The sequence below is a fragment of the Rhopalosiphum maidis genome, chromosome 3, assembly GCF_003676215.2.
Source record: "Rhopalosiphum maidis isolate BTI-1 chromosome 3, ASM367621v3, whole genome shotgun sequence".
NCBI classification, from domain to species: domain Eukaryota; kingdom Metazoa; phylum Arthropoda; class Insecta; order Hemiptera; family Aphididae; genus Rhopalosiphum; species Rhopalosiphum maidis.
The window spans coordinates 66,318,262-66,342,135 of NC_040879.1; the positions used below are offsets into that span (position 1 = coordinate 66,318,262).

Consider the following 23,874-nt stretch of genomic DNA (forward strand, 5'->3'; position numbering starts at 1 on the left):
TTACCTCTTTACAACTTTAATTTATTATTATATTTTTTTTTCAAAAGATTTTTTTACAATCTGTATTTTAAAAGTTTATTTAATAAGCAAATAAGATAATACTGATACCCTTACAAGTTACACGCTGTAGACGTATAGTTTGGCGCGCGGACGCGATTTTAAATCGCCATGAATTCGGTGAAATTCGAAAGCGCAAATCGACCTTTTTTTTCAATAACTCAAAAGCGCAAAATGAATTTGCGGTTTTGTACCTTGGTAGTGGGATAAAAGCGCAAAAATAAATTGTACTGCTTGATACAATATTTTACTGACCTAACGAGCGACGCTTGACGCTTTCCATGTACACATGGCCTTACCTGTTCTCCGACAGATTGCAGCAACGCATAGTGACGGTTATTCCATTTGTACTGCATTTAACTATACATCGTAATGAAAAATTTTTCCATGTGGATCGAAAATCGTAATATTCAAGACAAACAGTAATTTAGAATATTTAGTTAATAATAGTTATACTATTTATTATCAATTTACGTCAAAGTAGTATTGTCTATTACCGTCCGAAACAACTGATATTTATGAAAAAATGTTGCATTTAATAAAAACATTATGTAAGAAAGAATTAAAATCTCAAAATATACTTTTGGATTTTCAACTATCTGCTCATAATGGCGTTTGCGTATATTTCCAAATGCACAAATTACATAATTTAATGTTTTATTGATTTTAAAATTATAATCTTATTTTTTATGATTGAATAGTCAAAAATACCATCTGAATCAAATAGAATGTCGTCAAATACAAATAAAAAAACTTATATTACCAAATTAAGAACTAATGAAACATCAAATAATTCATATTATCATCCCCGACATGGACCAAACTTTGATTCTGACTGGCTGAACGATTCTGTAGCGTCTGGTTGTTCACCGATTTCAAATTTAAGTGCACAAAATACCAATTAATATATATTTACAGTAAAAAAAAAATAAATAAAATTACCTTTTAACATAATTAAAAAATAAAATATTAAGAATTGTATAACAATTGCATAATTTAATGTTTTATTAATTTAAAATAATAATCTTATTTTCTATGATTGAATAGTCAAAAATACCATCTGAACCAAATAGAATTAAACGTGGAGGTAGAGGAATGGCCATTCAAGAACTAGCTGAATCTATGGGTTTAAAATGCAGTAAAAGAAATTCAAATTCGGTTTGTTTTTTTTATATTTATAATTTTTAATATTTTTATGTGTAATTAATTTGTTTTATAACATTAGTGACTATTTACCTAATTAGTTATCTTATAATTATTCTTATTTATTCCTTTATAGTACTTCTCAAATTCAAACATAGAACGTCATTTCAAAAATCTTCAAGAAGAAAATTTAAAAAGTAAATTAGTAACTTGACTATTGATTACATAATTTTGTTTTAAGTAAGTTTTTAAATTTTGCTATAAAGGATATATTTTACACAAATCCCTTGATAATTCCAAAATCTCACCAATAGGTGATCTACATTAGTGATTTGTCTGGATTATTCAACATTTTTAAGTTTACTTGATTTTAAATCCACAAATTTCATTTATTAGTTTTGATAAGTAACATCTGATCAATTACAAAAAAAAGTGGTAGACGAGTGCACCGCTTTGCTTTACATTAGATGTTGAGTGGGTCTCTATTTTGGGTGTGTTAAATATAGATTCAATGATACATGAATGTATACTAAATAGTAAATACTTAAATTTAAAATGACTAATATACTAGTCACCTTTTTAGTTTTTAGGTTTATATTAAAGTATACATTTTAAATTCAAGATAATTAGTATTAAATGAATAACAAAGATAGAGGTAATTATACAATTAATATATAATTGTGAATTGTATAAATTGATATTAATTGATAGCAACAATAAGCTTCAATTGGATATAAAATATGATTAAAAAAATCAGCCATTAATATTAAACCTTAATAATAACTTGTATTATGTACAAATGTGTCTACACAAAATGATAGTCCTTATGATGAGTTATTTTTTGTCTATAAACTCGATTCCGGTGTGTAAAAGCCGCCTTTAAGGTGCTTGAGTGAAAATCGTTTCACCGGAAATACAATAGGAAATGATGATCTAGAAATTGGTTGTTTGTCGCCGCGACAAATCTTACGATATATGGGCAGTTGTTTGTCGCGACTCACGTGGAAAAGATAATAAGGTTACCAAAAGTAATAAATTATTATAATAATAAATTAATTTCAAATACTAACTATGTATAATAACAAGACACTGTCGCAAAGTGTTACAAAATAAATATTATATTAGAATAACACGGGGCCCCAAAATAATGATAATAATAACATATAATTAATAATAAGAATAATAAATAATATAAAATATGAATTTTACAATAAATTATGACCTGAATAATTAAGTTACCTTTTAAAGGCCAATAATGGTATACAATATAAAACAAAAGATATAGACCTGATTCCGGTAGCGGTGTCAATCCCACGATCCGAGTTGGCAAACTTCACTGGTATGATGGAATATGAATGGACGACGTAGCAAGTATAATAATACAATATAAGTTAATAATGACGCGAAAATGTGTGTAATAAAAAACACGTGGTTTTTGGTGTCATTGGACAACAAAACCGGGCACACACGTACACAGTGTAGAGCCGACATAATGACAAAAAATCGACGAACGTAACTTTATACGACGCAAACATTCGTATTATAAAAAAGGCACGTGATTTTTGTGTCACCGGGCACACACGTACAGAAAATGTATCGAGCCTACCGCGGCAACAACACAGGTCGACCGGTTTTTGACGAATGTGTCAGAAGAAGATGTGAAGATGGCGCGGCAAAGTTGATGAACCGACCGTGACGGTGGCGATCACAGCTTGACCACTCGGGAGGGAAAATGGACAATTGTGAATTGTGATGACCGGACTGTCACTTGCGTCGCGATAACCTTTGACCCGGCTGAAACGCGCCAAGAGGGTAGGTGTTCGAACTTTGGTCACTAAAAATGTGATAAATTCGATTGCCATGTCTGAGTATTAGAAAATCCAATATTATTTTTTTACCAACTCGTACACCAGAACACTTTTTTTTTGTATTACAGAGCATATCTTAATTGATAACTGCATATTTTCTTCTTTTGATGTGTTAATAATAAATAATAAACAGTGGTGGAATAAATGAATTCAATTTAAATTGCTTAAACAAATATTTCAAAACCTTTATAGAAGTTACATTAAAGGTAAAAAACACAAAAAATATACGTCAAATTTTTAACCACACACAGAATAAAGCTATCAATTCGGCTGTATTATGATGGCAAAAAAACATTTATAAACTGATGTTTGGTTGGTCTTTTACAAAAAGTTTTATGTATTGGTATAAGAAAGGATAATTTTTTTTGGTTCAAGTACTACTTATAGTATTGGAAAAAAATATATATATAGTGTGCAAGGGCCTCTGAGTAGGACAAAAGAGAGAAAGACGCCCTAGCCCATTGGCACCCTGGAGAATGAATTGTTTATATCATTACATATTTACATTATGTAAAATAAAGTTTTATCCATAAATGAAGAATTATTATTTGTATACTCTATTTATAGTTATACTTTGTTTTTAATAAAAGAAATTGTGTATTTGTAATGATTTCTTGAATATAAGTTATAATAAATTATTGTAAAATGAAAAACTTATGAGTTATTATGAGTAATAATGCAAATAGAACATAAAATTATCAAGTCAAATTAAAATTATGATTTAATAACTGAATATAAAAATATACAAAAGTATTTTGTTCTTAGAATTTACAAAATATTTAAAGATATACTAGATTTACAATTTAATTATATTTTTTAATGGAACACTAAATATTCCCTAACCCATTGCAATATATTTTCAAATATATAAAATAAACTCTTGCTTGTAAATTATGTTGAACGAATCGTACACAAATTGTTTACTCTGTTAAAACTTAAAACTGAATATGCAAAAATCAAAAATGTTAAATAAAAGCTTAAACATCCAGATATTAATTCCTAGTTATACTTTTAATTTTCAATGGGCATTTCAACTAGTGGTTGAAAATTAAAAAATAATTAATATCTACCCACTTACTAGTTACTAGTCTTCGACCATAGTACCTATAGACAGCTATAGTAAAACTATAAATCTATAATAGTATATAGCTATAGTATTAAATTTCACCCTGTACAACCTTTATACCTATTATAAAAAAAAAAACAAATTACATTATAAATAACACTGTTAATATTGTTAAATGAATATATGATTATAATATATTTATGAACATATCATAACATCACTCATTTTTTAATTAATATTAATAGAACTTTCAAGTTTTCATCTTAGTACTAAAGCCGGCTAACATGCAATTTTTAGTAGCGCAACAGTTTAATACTAGCCTAAGTGGCTAAATATACACATTTAAATTTTAAGTACAAGTTGATATTCAGAGTTGGAAATTTACAATAATTTTTTAGATATTTCATATTTTTTATTATTAATTATTAGAACTAATTTACACAACATTGTTATTTTGTTTTAATTATAAAATATGTATCATTATTTTACGTTAGTCTTAACTTTTTTATGAAACTGAATTTTAGGTGTCTGCGAAATAATTAGTCCGTCTTTTTATTTTTTATTTAACTCTTTTTTGAAACTCAGCATTACTTTATACGCTTTCCAGTGTAAGAAAGTATTCGGCCCTTTTGATTTTTAGTCAAACGGACTTGTCGAGAATACGATTACGAGAGACAAATAGATGATAGTGTAAGAAACAATTGTTTGGTAATATAAGAATAAAATTTATAAACCCATATTAATATCATAAAAAATGATGGGAAAATCATTGGGTTTAATGCTAGTTTATTATAAAAATCACTGTTATCTTATTATCATTTAATTTTATTTATTAATGTTTTGAAAACTTGTGCATTTTATACCTAAGAAAAAAAGATATTGCTAACGTACAAAATGTTAGACGCATAAGGAATTTAAAAAATTTCTCCCCACTTTCCCACTTTACCAGTTCTCTTTTTTGTTTATACATTATAAGAAACAATTACACGATTTAAATTATAATTCAAATTTAGAACATGTATATTATTGTATCGTCTTATCTTGTTTATGTACATTAATTCTCAAACCGTAATAGTTTTGTACTTATGGCTGAATAAAAAAAAAAAAATTAAAATTTTGAATAAATAAAAATACCATTAATAAACTCTAAAATAGAATACGAATCAAATATATTTTACAAAAATTCATAAAATATGACAATAACAATGACATGAATAAAAACACCTGGAAAAATCGTAAAATGTAACGTTTACGTTAAAATAGTAAAACATAGAATGTTTCTACCTTTTTTTTTTTAGATTAGCGTCAATTAGTAATCATATGGAAATTTAGGGGCTTTATGGCTGTTCATAACAAAACTAAGATAATTCACGGTTTTTAAAAACTTAGCCTAGTCCATTGACTGTGTTGATTAAACCTGAGCTTAACCGAGGTCTAAAAATTAAACCAAGTTTTTCTAAACTTATGTTAAACCTTAGTTTTTGACAATGACTATGAATAACACCGTAAAAGTCTAAAGTAAGTTCAATATAATAGTATGGTATTATTATTATTATTATTGTTTATATTTGTTTTGCAAATTTGTCATCAAGAGGACGCCACGCCGCATGTATTGTCTCCCAGTAGCTATTTTTTCCGTACCTAGTGCACATTTTACAAAAAAATGTATTTCTTACGTTCAAGGCATGGTTGCAGATATAGTCATAGTACTATAAAGGTGATACACATTTTTATGTTTCGTAGAGCACATTTGCAATTTCTTAGTGCACAAAGTGTGTCATAGACCATAGTACACCAAAAATAGACACTGTTGTCTCCGTCTTACAACTACATGTCTACATAACATAGTAAATTTACGCTCAGCAGATGACGTTTAGTTTCGTAAGCTTAAAAATTAGAGTCAGGTCGACCTATTATGAAACTTGATAACATAATCTGTGTTTGTATGTTGGTTTTTCACGATCGTTCAACTTTTTCGCAAGTTATGCGTATATAATACATCGTAAATTTGCCAGCCAGAACAACTTAACCCTTAATCTCACTTTCATTTAATAATATTTTTATTATTCTGATATATTTTTACCATTTACCACAAATACAGTAAATTCCTAATTAAAAAATGTATTTGAAAATTATTTTAATAACATTTAATTACTATAAAAGTTTTTTTTAAAGTAAAGTAAAATTGTAAAAACCAAAATGAATTTGTTGCGCGGTGTTGTTTATTTTAGTTAAAATAAAATTGTAGTGCCTCGTTTTCGTCGGTGTAAAAATAGCGATAATGGTTAACGGTTTACGGTTTACTCACACTAATGTTCATTTACTTCTATTTCATGTACATTGAACGATTGAACTACAAAAATGTCAATATTACTGACTAAAAAATATTTTATGCTCATTGGCGTATTAAGGCTAGAACAAGATTTATTCTGCGCTCATATTAATAAAAAACTGTCAAATAAAATATTAAAAGAAATCTTTAGGGTTTAAGCTTTAAATGAACAAATTAAATGGTCTGTCAGTCAATCAAGCTTTTCTCACATTTTTTGGAGAAATGTAAAACTAGAATACGGAAGTGTACCTAAAAATTAAAATAATTTCTATGTAATAACTTATTACACTAATATTACTAATAAGTAATAAATAATGAACAAATTAAATATTTTAAACTGTAATGTATACCATGTTGTTATAAATTATAATACGGGGAAATACGAAATGAATACAAGTGACAAACGTGTATATAATAATTTATACTTGAAAATAATACGAAAATAGAAATGCGTCGGTTAAAGTACTATTAATTAGGTCTTTCCAAATTAAACACACTCGCACACTGGCGCGGTACTGATATGGCAGGCGGCATAATGTACATCGAACATAAATATTATTATTGTTATTATTTATTACCACTACAATTATGCCTGTCTGAATTTCGTCAGAGCTACGGCCAGCGGGGCATTTCCAGAGCTAAAATGTGGTGTACTTTAAATATTTAACTCGTGCATAGTTTTAAAACCATTTCGAACTATATTGATCAAAATAATTATTTTTAGAAAAATCATAATATAGTAAGACGATAATCTAAGACTGGTGTGACTTGTGTATAGTATTATACTTACATATAGTAAAAAGACCATATGTACTATTGTGCATAGGACACTATTCTTTTTTAATTTTTATGCATTGTCCTAGTGTTATGAACACTAGGTACATAAAATCTTACTCGTTTTTTAAAAATATTACGATTGAATACATGATAATGATTTTTTATAATTTGATAAGTCATTTATGTTTTATATTTTATGATTCGACCTAATGCATATTAATACAAGAAAATAATTTTATGTTATTGAAGTTAAACATATAGGAAATTTGTATTTTTATTTTTTCAGTAATCTTATACATTAGAATATTCATTTTTCTTATTTTTTCAATGTATATTAAAATTCGAAATATTTTCATCATAAAGAAACACACATAATAAGTTTACATAATAATACAATTTTAATTACAATTTTTTTTTTTTTATAGTTGATAAAGTAAATCAAAATAAAAGGGTAATCATATAAAAAAAAACAATTTTGAGTTTATATAGATGAAAATTATGTATGAGCAAAATAGGTAGAAATGTAAAATAGTATTAGTATACAGTTACGTACTAGCCAGTATTCTCAAAGAAAGGGACTTGTATATTAGAATTTACTTTTTTTTTTGGATTTTTTTAACTAGTCATCATAATTCATAGGTAATAGCATTGATTTTAGAATATACTAATTTAATTCTAAAATCAATAGTAATAGGTATGTATGAAGTATTTAATTAAATTAAATTTTATTAATTTATTTTTGTGTTTGAAGTAGTAAGTACTTTTTATTGTAAAAAAATGCTTGAATCTTTAACTTCAGTATATTTTTCGTTAAAAAAGTGAATTTAGTTCATACTTTATGGGTTAAAAGTTAAAATTCCCAATTATTTTCCTCATAACTTAGAACTCCGTTGTCTTTCGACATCAATAATAATAGTAAAAATTAAAATTAAAAAGTGTATTTTATGTTTTTATGTACAAATATACCTCAAAATTACAAAGAAAATAATGCTTTATATTATGTTTTTACATATAAAATAACCTAATAAAATACTTGTGCGTTAAAGATCGCCTCACATCATATACATAATATTATAATAGTCAATAGACATTATGTGATTATGTCATATTATTATGTCTATGCCTGACACCAGTGGTGTAATTATACATAAAAGCGACCAGAAACAAATTATTTTTTTTCTTGAAAATAATAAAAATTATAATATTTATTACCAAAACAGTGCTAATTTTGATAACTAACTGATTAGATTAAGTAATAATGCAATACGTAATTTGAAGATATTAAAAGTGTAAACTAATGTCTAATTCCAGTATTTTTTAAAACATGAGAATTAAATTTATTTTTGATAGATTACAATAATAATTTACGAGTCCTAAATATAATATTATGATATTATTGTAAAAAGTAATTTTTTTTGCCAAACAAAGATTTTTGAATTTTCATCATTCAAATGAACGAGTTTCGTTGTTCGTTTTTTAAATGTAGAAAGTAAGTACTAGGTGCATTTCACTTGTGATAAATAACAGTTATTAATAACATTTTTAAACAAATCCATAAAATATAATATCAAGAGATAAAAACAGGTACAATGTATAAATGTTCATAAATTATTTTACATGCAATAAATGTCTTATTTAAACATTTGAAACTATACTGTCTATTTATTATATTAAATTATAAATTTATAATATCGCATCATCATCCATATTTCTAAATTATATACCAAAATAAATAATAATATAAGCAAAACAAGTTGCCAGACGTTAGAAAAAAAAAACAGGAATTAATTACATGATATTAATTGATTTTGTTTTTATTCTAAGACAAATATAATACACACCACACATGATGAGCTATAAATTATTTATCAATATTTAATAACTAGTGATGAAAAATAATTTTTATGAAACAAATTTAAATTCGTTTTTATAAAATTGTAAATTAGAAACTAGTTGTTTCGAATTTTATAAATACTCGCCCACAATATATGATCATGACCCGCTTTGCACCATTTTACATATAATATGACACTCATTGACAATGGCGGATCTAGGATTTTTTTATGGTGGGTGCTATTTTGTTAATAATAATAGTCCTAAAGTACTTATTATGTACAATTTGGGGAAAAAAATTAATAATTTGGTACTTAAACATAATTAAGCAATATAAAAATTGTAAGCAATTTAACATATATTACTTTTTTTAAATTGGCGATTTATTAGTAATTTTTAATAAAAATATGTATAACGGAGGGTGTTTCCAAGCACCCCCCCTCTAAATCCGCCACTGCTCATTGACATTAAATATTAAATTATATTGAATATACAATATAATTATTATTTTTATTACTAATACCAATAATATAAAATTAACTACCTTGGCAGTACCAGAAAGTAATATGTAATTTTGAGAATTGTGATTTCAAATTTCCATTGAATGTATAATGTTGAAATTATAAAATATAATTCTATAGAATTATGTTATACGTATACGATATACCCATAAATATTTAATATATTATAGATACCACCATGATATTATTATTTGTAGAAAAGTTATTAGTGCTATTACTTATTAGTTAGTACTATTGTCTATTATTGAGGTAATGAGGTTGTAGCTTGATTATATTTAGATATTATTGTTATCACTTGTCGGTATGGACGCCGAATAAAGATTTCCAATTAATTTACTTTAGTATTAATTGTATTAATTGTTTTAACTGAATTAATAAATAATAAGTTACTAAGTTTTTCAATTAATTATTCAATAAAATTATATAAAATAAATTGATGTTAGAATATAAATTTTTTTTTTTTGTAAAGTTAAGAGGACGCTCACCCGCATGTGCTTACACACGTACGACATTGTAAAATTTCGTTCACCAGTTTCAATAGCGTGATTTTAGTTTTAATATTAGAGTGAATTAACCTATTATCAAACTTTTAGGTAAGAATATTATTTGTTTTCTCTCGTTGGCTTTTTACGATATTTTAATTTTTAAGTGAATTTTCAATTATTTAATAATTTCATACTCATAACTCGCCTACAAATTACGTGTGTAAGACAGAGACAGCACACGCGGCTGAGACGTCCTCTTAACAGTTTTAAATACTTTTCAAAAAAAAAATAATTTATATTATAACAAGGGGACTGGATAAATTCTATTTTTCATGTATTTAGTGTTTAGATCAATGAGCTGAAAACAATATATATATTGTATGGTATTATAAAATATATATAAAATACCGTATGGGACATGGACATATTGTTATTTGCTACTAGGCAGCTTAATTATAATTTTGAAAACTAAATTTAGTTTGTATGCTTTTTTTCTAGGTTTGTTTAAAAATGGATTTTTATTTTTTTCATTCTACAAATAAAATATGACAGATTGACAAATATAAGTAATTTTTAGAAAAAATAAACTCGCTATACTATGGTATTATTCTATTATTAAAATTATAATAAATTACGATATTAAACCAAAATAGTCCAAACGAGCTGACGGATTAATTTAATTTCAAAATGTACTAAGTCTATTAACTAGTATATTAATCGATCAATACAAGGTGCATTTTTCGTTCCTTTTAGTAGGTATTGTTTATAGTAAATTTATGCTGGAGAGCTCGGAGCAAATTATTTTTCATTGCATTGGCTTAAATAAAATTCTTTTAGTATTTTCCATATTATACTTTCATGTACGCCTATTTTTTTTACAACAGTCGGACAATAATATTTTTAGTCGTCGGACACTGTAATATTATTTTCATTTAAAAATACGTACGCACTATGTAATAACATAACATAATATCATATTATTATCTTTCGGCTTCGGTAGGTTATTCCAATGGAAATTCAACCGAATCGCTTACGAGCGGCAAAACAATACGGTGTTATTATTATTTTAATCGGAATTCAGAATTCAATAGTTTACAAAGTGCACTTTGGTCTGCAAATAATATCGTGTATATCTTATGTTATTATTAGTAACGTATGAAATAATCGAATGCCGGATGTCCAAGTCCCCCCCGTCGACGTGTTCTAGCGAGACTCTTTCGGATTACACCGATAACACACACACACACAATGTACGTACACACCACCGGCGAAAACCTGATTTGACTGGTCGGACGGGGTCGCGGGACGAACAGCAAATGGCAACGGGCACGGGGACCCATTGGACTCGGCTTATTATTCACATTCACATGGTCGCCGCCGCCACCCGCCTGGCCGGACTCGTGTTCTCGTCGGCTCTCATTCTTCCCGCGTCTGCCTTCGCGCTCTGTCGTCTGCTGCGGCGTATTGGCATTCGCGTGTCTGGTCGGTACAGCGGCGTTAAAATCCTGTTGATCCCGAGTGGTTTTTTACTCGTCGTGATATTCCAACAGTAGTTATCGCCGTTTTTGCCGTACGTTTGACATCATCGTTGACTTCGCCCTCAGGTACGTATTATTATTAATAATTTATTATTTATCATGCGTTCGTTCGCGCCGTTGACTCCTCGTGCTCGATTTATTACAATAGGTCAGTTATTAATTACTGTTGGGTTAGGTCCGGGTGTCGCGACCATGTCCACATAATTCCTACTGTTCGTTTTTTTTTTTTTTACGAGAATCCTTTTTACGCGGTTAACGCTCAAAGGCTTCGTCAATAAAATATAGCCGCGACGACTGCGTAGCGTTTCAATACCGTTCAAATTTTGGAATATTACAGTTTGTGCGGTCAGCTGTCGCTTCTATTTTATTAATTTTCTGGAATGTCTATGTTGTTGTTAGTCTACAATATAATGATGCGCAAGTTTGATAGCGCTGTTTGCGCACCGTCGTCCGCAAAACCAAAGAAACCGAACCATGTATAAGTTACAGTGTTAGCATTCACTTCGGAATCACGATCGCCGAGCCTTAGGTGCATTTGGTATAGGCATTTTCTACACATTCTTTTATTATCTATAGTCGTAAGTGACGGAATTCTCTATCTAGCTGATCGTAGTTGTCTTATCATTGTTCGTTCCGGCGTAGCGGTGGGTGATTTGCGCGGGACGACGTTATCAACTATGTGTGTTGTTTAAAACGTTAACACAAGCTGATGGTAATATTATTATTTTGAGTCGTCGAATGGCTCTTAAAAACACACACACAAGACTCGTTCATTAAATTATATATTTTTTTTTTATTGTCGTATCGTCAGCCGTCGCCGTAATTTGATTTTGGAAAAACCACTTTTTAGTTTTTTTGGATTATCGTGATTTAATAAACTTTAGTTTTTATTTAATGTGTTAAATGTCATGCCTATTTTTTTTCTATGTATATTTTCTTACCGATATCAACGTGCTAATCTATAGTCGAGTTATACGGATTATGGATGTAGATATTTGATTAAATATTATTTCTGTAGCCCAATTTTGTCTTGGTTAATATACTTGGACTATTTTATATAACTACTTTTTGAGCTATAAAAAAAATACTGAGAGCTTTGTTCTAAATCAGTTTTCAAGTGCTACATTGAAATTAAATGGTTGACATAACCAACACTTATTTACTGTAATATCCAGTTTGTACTTGTGAAATGAATGCTACTATCTGTCAATCTTAATAGGTAATGTGAACCATTCATTGTAAAATGGCTGCTTTTTATTTTATTTGTAGTATTATATTGAATCCACTGTGAAATTGTTTATTCCATAAGTATTATTACAGTGAGTTCCGCTTGATGTGTGATCACATTGGTTCAGACCATTTTGATTTTATTAACTGGTTGGTTCCATAAAACATATTTTGTTTATTGATGAGTTTATATTTATATATATGTTTAAAATTAAATTAAGTAAAGAAACTACCTATTTTTGATTGTACTTGAGAATTTACCAATTTCATTTTCATATTAACCTGAAATTAAAATTCATACTCAATTAATATAGTATATACATGATTTTTAATTATTTTAAATTAAATAATTATGTGTGTACATTTTAACTATAACTTTTGGAACAACTAAAAAGGATCATTTTCGACACATTTTTGAATAGGTAAGCTCCTTTTAACTTTTTCAAAACAATTCTTGTTTCTTTTTAATGAAAGTTTGAAATACCATTAAAACAATAAGAATATTCTTAAATATGATTCAATTATTCGGTATTTGGTGATTCTAATAAAAGGTTAATTTAACATTAGTAACATAATATCCGGTTTGGTATTTTCAATTTTGATTTCAAAAAACTGTTGATTCTTAAAACCATTGATCACATTAAGCAGTGAAACTCTCTGTATTACTTTTTAAACAATAACAAATATTGAAAATACAAATAATGCATAGTTTCTGTTTTATATTGTTAATGATTAATGACTAATCGACAATACAATAAATTATGCATATTTTTAAAATTTCAATATGAGTTTATTATAATAAAAATGTATGCAATTTAATTTCTTTAGACAAGTTAATAAAATATGTAAATGTAAGTTTAAATTTGTTAAATTATTATATTAGTAGTATATATCAAACAATCCTCTATAAATCTATAAATTAACTATTATTTTAAGAGGACGTAGTATACCTGTATGTGTTGTTTCCGTCTTACACATACGAGACAACAAATTTTTGTTCACCAGTTTCAATAATTGTGTTGTCAGTTTTGATATTAGAGTGAACTTACCTATTATAAAATTCAAAGGTAAGATTATTATCCAGGGCCCCATGTAGAAGATTGATATTATTTTTAGTAAGTTATGATCTCTTTGAAACTGTACATTTTAAAATGATCAAATAAAAAAAAAAAAAAAATTTAAAATTTTTAACTTAAAAATAACAATATCCATAAAAGGTGACATGGGGCCCTGGATAATAATCTATCCTTTAAATTTTATTATAAGTCAGTTCACTCTAATATCAAAACTGACAACACAATATTGAAACTTGTGAACGAAAATTTGCTTTGTCACGTGTATAAGACGGAGACAACATATGCTATGCGGGTTCTACGCCCTCTTAAGCGTTTAGAACCTTTTTTTACTAAAACTTATATTCATTCAAATAAATATTAATTTAATATTATTCACTCATCTGAATTTGATTGAGTTTTTTGTGCACAATCAGCACAACCAGGAGGAATAGTATTTATGATAAAAATAATTTTATTTTATTTATCTAAAGCTATATTGTACATTATGTTTGTGTACGAAAGGTATTTGTAATTATAAATTTGGCAATATTTTAAATAAACCATTTAATGAGTAATGGCTATTAAAACAAAAATAATTCTGGTCATAAATACCAATGATGTTTCATTCAGGTTAAACACCCACCTACATAGTTTTGAGAAAATAATTTTTCATATATTAAAAAATAAAAAAAATTGTTATATTATATAATTTTTTTTTTGTTTGAATATAGGTACAGTTATTAGCTATTTGTAGTTTTGTCATTAATTTATATTCACCCAAACTTTGATTTATATCTTCTTTATAACAGTCTTATTGGAATTATCATTCTGTTTAGATAACATAGAATGACTTAGATAATTTATCTATAAAATAAAAATTAATTATAATAATTTTAATTGGAATTGTTTAAATCAGTCAATTATCTATACAAATAATTCTTGATAACTAATTTAAATTAATAAATCTTACGTTTAAAATGTATGTTTTATAAAATTAAATTAATATTATACATTTTATTGCAGATAAAGTATAGTACAATGGCTAATTCTATTAAAGAGAATAAATCAAAATATGTTGACAAAGATCAATTATCATGTTCAACTAACTCACTAACTCCTGTTAATCATGTACTGACCGATACATCTAACTTGGATGATAAGTCTAAATCATTGAGTAAAGAGTCTTCTGTTATACAGACAGAATCTATAGAAAATGCGAAACATGAAACTTCTACTAATGAAAACAAATACGATTTTGAGATTGGTGATATTGTTTGGGCTAAAATTGGAAGATATCCATTTTGGCCTAGCATGGTCTGCGTTGATCCAGATACTAATATTCATATTAAAGGATCACTTGGTAAGTAATTATAATGTTGGTATTCAATAATATTTTAATAATTTAAAAATATTTATGTACACAATATTTTAATTAAACTTAGGTATTGGAAAATTTTATGTAGGTTATTATTGTTTATGTTATTAGAGTTCAGATGTTTATGACCAAAATTTCATTAAAATATACATTTAAAAATGTCAAAGTATGCAATTATATGCCATAAAAAAAAAAAAATTAAATATTAATATTTTTCCAGCAAATATATGCAATAAAGGGTTAATATTAATTTAAAAAATGTTTATACCTCTTTTAAATGTGTATTTAAAACTATTTTATTGCAAAATACACATTTATTAATCATGAAAATAATATTAATTAGTGTCTTAACTATTAAAGTTATATTTTACATTGGTTTAGCACTTTAAGTATCAGTATTACGCTGTACAACAATTATTTTGCTGATATTTTCAAATTTGACGATCCGACAATATGTTTTTATAGACTGAAAATGACCGTTCCATGTTCCCAGAGTTCATTGGTGTGTACTTAAAGTTTACAATGTCATCAGCTTCTATAACATCCGGAAATCCATCAAATGAATCTGTTTCATCCACTAGTATTTTAGAAATTTTGGATAGTACTTAATACCCAGAATTTTTATCCAAGACTTTGAAATTTTGTGTTGATTGATTTACTTTGTGGAGTTAATGCTGCAATTGCTAGTTTTTCTGAAACAATATTTATAGTGGCAACTGAATTGGACAAAGGTTTCTTCTTTTCTTCAAGAGATGTTAGAGCTAAAGATAAGAACGATAAATTTGATTTTATAAAAGCTAAATTGACTTCAACTCTTGGTTCACCAAAAACTTCTTGAGCCGTTCTTATAGAAAAAGCATCATTGGGATCAAATTTGTTTATAATTTTTTTAATCACAGTAATAAATAGCCGCCGTCAATCATGTTCCTCAACGCGTTACGATTGGTTCTGGGGGCAAACTTAACTCTGGTGCTTCACTTTTAAATAATTGTATTCTTGCTGGGCATTTAAGGAAGACTTTTGACAGACAAAATAAGTTTGTCAACCAACGGATAATCGCTACAGATCTGCTCAGCTACTCGATGTAAAGCGTGAGCGAGGCAAGTTACATGAAACATTTTTGCGTAAAATATTTGGATCGCTGATCCAGCCTTTACCATATATAGTTCAACGTTGCTAACTAGTAATAAAACTTGATTGTGTACTACTCCTTGGGGCCAAATTAAATTCATTATTCTATTAAGAATTTGAGCTATTGTTGTACTGTTAGTTTTTCAAGATGTTCACAATTAGCAAGCATGACTTTGTCAGGTACTTCAAAATCAAGTACACCAACAATAAAATTGCTACATAGCGCCCGTCAACATCTGTGATCTCATCAATTGATACCCAAATTGTATGGTTAAAGACTTCAGCTTGTATTTTAGTTAACAGTTTTTTGATAAATACTGTCTACATAATTTTTCCTCGAGGATAGTAGAGTGGAATATTAGCAAAAACTAAAGCTTCAGTAAGATCAGAGTTAAAATCAGATTTCTTGTTGGTATTTGCATTTAATAACAATTGACTTGTACTCTGTTCGCTTCTTTTTCTTTGATTAAACACTTGCTCATGCTTTGCAGTTGTCAAGTGTTGTGCGACTAAAAATTATTTAGTTACAGTTACTTCACAGATTTGCAAAATAATATTTTTCCGTCAGAAGTAAATATATGTTTCCCAAACTCTTCACAAAATTTTTTGGCATTTTTATTATTATATATCAAATGTGAATTAGAAATAATATTTTAAATGCAGCGTTGAACATACGAACTGCAGCAAACAAACAACTAAATATTGAATGTCGACAAAAATAACATTCAATATTAAATGCGTTGTAATCTCACGACTTCACACTTATTGGTAAAATCCACTGGCTCGCTCATAATATAATTAAATAATAATAATAACATGCAGATCTTACTCATAAACACAATTAATGAAAATAATTGATAGTAATATGGACAATTTTTAATATTATACATATAATTTATAAAATATATGCTACTTAACCTAGAAATAATCAATATATGCATTTATATGCTCAAAAATGTCAAATATTCAAAATAAGTTTGCTTATTTGTAATCTAGACTTCATAAATCGGATTTATATGATACTCCGGTGTAATTCTGGCTGTGTAAGCATGTTTTTTTTAAATAGGTTTAATTTGGGTGGCGTAAAATCAGCATTAGTACTACAAAAATTAATATATATGCTTCATATTTTGAGTTTGGTACATTAAGTACATTGTCTATATTATTTATAAATAGACTATTGTGTGCAATAGATACATTTTTTTTCTGATTAACCTCTGAATTGATTATTTTTTTTGTCCTGTTTTAAGGTATTTAAAAAAAAATTTTGTTTTTAGAAAATAAAAGAAAATTTTCATTGCACGTGCGATTCTGTAATGATCATGGTAGAAGAAGTTGGGCAAAAACTGTAGAAATATTTGATGGAAAAGATAAGTTGCTTTCAAAACATCCCAATAGTCTAGTAAGTTTAATAATATATTCTGATACAATATTTATCTCATAATAGATTCAAAGTTAAAAAAAATAATTAGCTAATATCTTTATACTATGTATTTTTTTCAACCTATGTTGTTTGTTATATTTATTTTATATTTCTTTAAGAACTATTAAACACAAAATTGACTACACTAAAAAATAACAACAAATAATATGAAAGAATAGTAGAAATCAAAATGTCTTATGTTAATTTGTTTATATATTGTGTATATTGCTGCATAACTGTAGATTAACATTTAAAATTACTGAAAATACGTCAATCTCTCACTGATGACGACATCTACAGCTACTGTAAAGTAAGATATTATGACATCACGAGATTAAATCACTGTTCAGAAATAGTTGGATAGTTGAATAGTTTTTGATTACATTTTAAATTTTATTATTTTTATTAATTAAAATAAGTGATTTTTGTGGAAAGATAATGTATTTGATACAATTAGGTATATTTAATTCAAATTTATAATAGTGTTACATAAAGTATAATTTGTACAAAAATTATAATAAATTATGTAGTGTGTTGAATATTTAATTTTTTATTGTTTCTGGAGAATTCCATCGCTAGATGTCTTCAACCATCATGTGCTTCTTGTGTTTTTTTATGCTATTTGTATGTTAATATACAACATAAGCATTTATTTATTGTATAATATATTAATAATATTAATTACAAATTACAAATTTTCTTAATATATATAAAAAAAAAAAAATACTATTTCAATTTCAAGTAATAAGAATTAATAGTTAAAAGTATAAAACTATTACCTTAATATTTTAATAAATTATTATTTTATTTAAAATATAAATATCAGTTACATATTTCAGGAGTAGTCACAGAAATATTATAAATTTATCACTTTCAACTAGTAGTTTAGGTGACATTGTCAAATTATCTATTGCATTTATTTTGTTATTATTATTATTGTTTTAAGGCATTAATAAAAAACAGTAAGAAGCAAATGTCGACATGGGATGCGGCAGTGAAAGAAGCTGACAATTGGTTGAAAGTAAATAGGTAATACTTAAGATTAGATAATTAAAAATTACATTTTTAACTCTTTCCAGTGTGATAGAACATACTTAACTCAACAAAAAATAAATCCCATCTGACATTGAGGCAAATGGTTAACTACCTATTGAATATTTATTTTTTTCTTATTTTCAATGTCTATTTGTTAAAATTTAAGAAAATTATGTTTCACATTATATTGCTTATGCATTTACAATCCTGGAGGCCTTAATGCCTTATTTTTAAAATTATATGTTACTTTAATTAGATTGTGAATAAATGAGGTTTATTTTTCATTTTATTTAAAATGTATGGTTAACTATTACTATTTGTGTTAAAGAAATACAACTGGCCACAGTGTAATAGTTTGTTAGTAATAAAATATATTTATGACTAGTAAATAAAATACTTATACTGTGCTAGTTGTTTATTTTATTATCACATCACAACAATTAATGTTAAGTAATCAAATTTCCATAACCCAAAAATTTACAAAAGCGTACTTTAGATAGAATAGTTATAATGATACCATGTTTATAAGTTTTGTAAAAAATAAACTGTGTTGTTTAACAAAATGAAAATGAAAAAAATGATATCAATTAAAAACCACAAAAGTAAAATTGATATGGCATACAATTGTTTTTAATTTTTCTTTGCAGTTGCAAATTTTCAAATAGTGTACACATAAATTACTAGAAATAAAATAATGAAAAATGTTTGATTGTAGATTTCAAGTCATTTACTAAACACAACAATTATTAATATATTAGTATAATAATTTATGTTTTTACCAACATTTTTCAATGTTATTTCATCAGTATTTTATTTGTTTCTATAAAATACATATTATTAAAAAAAAATTTATTTTATTTTTCAAGTTGGATTATAAAAAAAACCATTGCATAAAATCACAAAACATAAATGTTAGCTAAAAATATACATGACCTAATTATTTTTAGTAGTTCATTTTTTGCTTTTTCAAAAATATATGGTTTTTTTAATATGAAACATAAATAATAAAATTGTAAATGTTAGTATAACAATGGTATAGAATATCCTCAAAACCATGTACATGAGAATCTTAATAATTGAAAATTAACATTTACATTTTAGAGAAGAAAGAGTGTCCAGATTTGCCAAAACAAATGGTTTGGCTCGTTCTAAAATAAGTGGTTTGGGTCCTGCCAAAAGAAAGAGTTTGGGTCCAAAAACTGCTTCCACTACACCTGATGATGAGGATACCTCTAACATTCCTACAGTTGTGAGTTATAGAATTACTTATTGTCATTAATAATTACTGTTGTTTTTGTAATAATAAGGTATTGTGTCCTTAGCAAGAATTTTTAGCAAGCAGAAGAGCTATTGATCTTGCTCGAGCAAAAGCTATTGAACTTGATCGAGCAAAAAATTGTGAGCCTAGTACAAGTAGTTCTCATGAGATAAAATGTGAACCTAGTACTAGTAGTTCTATGTCTCAATGTTATGTTCAGTTAAAAGATATAGCAAAAAAACCTGTGGTAAAACTTATAGAACCACCAAAAAAAGCCGTTAAAAGAAAATATGTTGATTTGGAAAAAAAACAGTTAAGGGAAGCTTTAAAGAAGAAAAAAGCTAAAAGAGCATTGCAAGTTAAAAAGTATGGCTTCTCTTATTCTTCATCTGAATATGAAAGTACTGATGATGAAGCTGTACCCTTGGTACCCTTTAATCCAAATCGAAAGGTGTTGCAAACAATTAAATTAGCAGTAGCGTAAGTAAAATAATTAAATTTAATATATTTGATATATTATATTATATTTAGAATGAGATTAGACATTGGGTCAAACAATACCCGTTTGTCAACCCCGCTGAGTCAACTATCTATACGCCTGCTGTATATTAAAGCCACACATAAGTTGTTGGCCGCCAAGGTCTGATCTTATTTCTAATAGAGTATATAAGTAGCTTTAATTGTTATATTGACAAATTATAAATATTCTTTTATTAATTTTATGTTGTTTTTAACATAAATTTATAAGTGCTGCTCAAACCCCTAGCATGTAGATATTGTGATACTACTTAAAATAACTTTTTGGTATTTGAATTTTTTTCCATGTTACATACAGTTTGTGAATGTAGTTTTGCACCAAGTATTTTGTTTTTCTTTGGATAAGTAGCTATTTGAAGATATAGAATTGTCACCCTTCCATGTAGAAAGCAACCAGAAACCAACACTTAGAATATTACATTAATACCCGTTCTCCAATAACCTCAATGGAAGCATTGGGTATACCATCGTCCATCATAGTCAACAGATTATTAAATTAAAAAAACAATAATCTTTTAATACTAAAAACTATACCCTTTCTCAAAAAAGAAGATAGTCGGCCAACTGATGTCCATTACTGTGCATCTACCAATAACTTGTTTTGTTGGGTGGTCTTCAAATTAAGTGTAATAATATTTCCAATTAGAAATATTAGTCGTAAATGTTAGTACGTTGTCTTCAAAAAACATTGGCTAGCATGGAGGGAGAATTTGGCTTCTCCACTGCTGAAGTAGTCAATTATTTAGAATGGTTCTATTCCGTCTTTTGACATGAATAATAATAATGTCATCTATTACTGTAGAAATATAATTTAAACTTACCTTATTATTTATCATTACTTAGGAGGTTTTGTTTAATATATAGAATATATTTTTTTATATATAAGTAGCTAATACATAGATAACACTTCTACATGTAGCATTTTATTTAACTAAAGAACAAATCCCTGAATCAATATCTCTTTTTTGGTTGAATTCTGATAATAATGGTATTTTTATTAGGTAATATAATATCAGATTTATTAATATTTTATTTATACTGTAAACGATACAAGGAAATTACGTTTTTTTTAGTAATAAAAAGCTAAATTTTAGTACATTGTACTATACATGTTAAATGTTAATAATTTTTTATAGTTAATTAACATAACATAGAAATCTTTTAAACAAATTATAATCATTTATTTAATATTTTATATTTTAGGAATTTAGAATCTGATGGAATAAAAAGAATTAAGGAAAAAAGAATTTTGATTAAAGCTATAAGACTTGCTGAAAGAAATTCTAACGCCAAGAAAAAGAAAAAGGAAGATTCCGATTCTGATGATTAATAACAATATAATATATATATTTAAAGAGTTATCTTGATTGGTAATTAAAATATAGTAATATAATGAAACTGTATATAAAGGTAATAAAGAATTAAAGAAAAACATTTTTATTTTTAAAACGATAATGACTATCTGTTATACATACAAAAAATAATACTATTAAGTTTGTGCAGGCAGTTAATAAATAGTTATTTATTATGTATAATTAAAGGTGCTAATAACAAAAAAAAAATGTATTACCATATTTCAAATTTACTACATTATTTAAAAAGGAAACAAAGTATATAATACATAAAGTCAGTGTTGTTTTTTACCTTTTTTTTTTTTACTTTTACATATTTAAGAAATAAATCAATTCTCCATATTAAAGTAAATGTTATTTTTTACAGAAAGAATTAATTTTTAGTACTTGTATAATGTACATTTTTGTAAATAAGTTTAATGATTATAATAAAGGAGTATATCTAATTTTGTATTCTAGTTTTTATTCTTTGTATGTATATTGAATATATTTTCTTAATTTTTCATAAACATATACCGTAGATTCCGCTTAATGTGAACACGTCGGGACCAAACTCATCTGTCCACATTAAGTGGATGGCCATACAAACTGATATTAGGTTTTATCATTTTTTTTATAGTATATAGTACTATAGTATTTACAATCAATGATATTACATATGAAATAAAATGTTATTTGGATGAGGAAGAATAAAATACTATGTAATGGCTCGTTGTCTAAACTGTTTAGTGTGGATTTGGTTGACAAAATAGGCACACGCTTGAAGCTTATCAAACAGACTATTTTTGTTACCTTTTTGCATAAAAACTTCTGCAACTAATCAACACTTTTTAATACTATAACTGGTGAATCAGCACCCAAGTCATCGTCTTCTTTATTTGAATCCAACTTCCTTTTTTAAGAACATTTTATACTTACAAGTTCACAAACATGCAAGGAGCATCTTTATTAATATTTCCAAACTTGTTATGGTGTTGAATAGATGAAAATGATTCATTCCATTTTGAAGTCAACTTTGTGAACCAACAAAATTAGAAAATTCACAATAAGTGAAATAAATTTAAATTGTTTAAGTTGCTGGTGTGGGCCTAAACTCTTGTAGGGTATATTTTAACAAATTCAAATTATTCATTAATAATTTATTTGCCTTTTGTGGTATAGATCCAAAAATATTTAGTATAGGTATTTATATTTAATCATTGCAATTTATTACAAATTAAATTAATATATTATAATAAATAATAATACAATGTTTCAAAAAAAATAAATTAGTTTTTCTAATTAATTATGTTATTCTAGATTATATCTTCTAGTTTTAATTTTAGAAAATCTATCTACTACTTCATCTAAATTTATTTTGTTACCATCTTCTTTTTCTATGGCTATGACCATTGAGGCATTAAATCTTAAACCGTGGTTTAAAGTATTTATTATCAATGGTCGTAAGTTGTGGTATCCCGCTGGCAGCCGACCGCTTGTTAAGCAGTGATTCGACATATTTATATTAGGATGATTAAATAAAGGATTTAGGAATGAATATGGCCGAGTACGGTACTGGAAAAAACGCGTATATACGGGTTAAATATTAGACCAAATAATTTTATTTTTTACAGAAAATTTGTGAAATGTTTGTTTTATGTTACAAGCAAATAAACAATATTTACTCTAACAGTTTAAACTACATAACAAATTTTCGATTGCACGTAGATACCTTTAAAAATACGTGTTATTTAACCACAGCAGTGGCGTGAAAATTTTTTTCCTATGAAGCAACTGCCTCATAAAATAGCTATTCACACCGCCACTGGACCATAGAATAATCCTATGACTTAGCTAACTACTTGTAGACTGTAGTCACACT

General features: G+C 26.7%; 1 protein-coding gene across 2 annotated transcripts; it reads left to right on the forward strand.

Moving 5' to 3' along the window:
* Window positions 1-11,463: 11,463 nt before the first annotated feature.
* Window positions 11,464-22,075, forward strand: LOC113556730 (histone-lysine N-methyltransferase NSD3-like). Of its 2 annotated transcripts, none has more exons than XM_026961852.2 (7): window positions 11,464-11,686; window positions 14,926-15,262; window positions 17,686-17,810; window positions 18,778-18,860; window positions 19,968-20,115; window positions 20,189-20,604; window positions 21,865-22,075. In XM_026961852.2, the coding sequence occupies exons 2-7, from the start codon at window positions 14,941-14,943 to the stop codon at window positions 21,989-21,991; spliced, it is 1,221 nt and encodes a 406-aa protein (XP_026817653.1). In that variant the 5' UTR covers window positions 11,464-11,686; window positions 14,926-14,940; the 3' UTR covers window positions 21,992-22,075. The 2 variants fall into 2 exon arrangements, with proteins under 2 accessions (XP_026817653.1, XP_026817654.1); XM_026961853.2 differs by lacking the exon at window positions 11,464-11,686 and adding an exon at window positions 12,353-12,839.
* The last annotated feature ends 1,799 nt before the right edge of the window (window positions 22,076-23,874 follow it).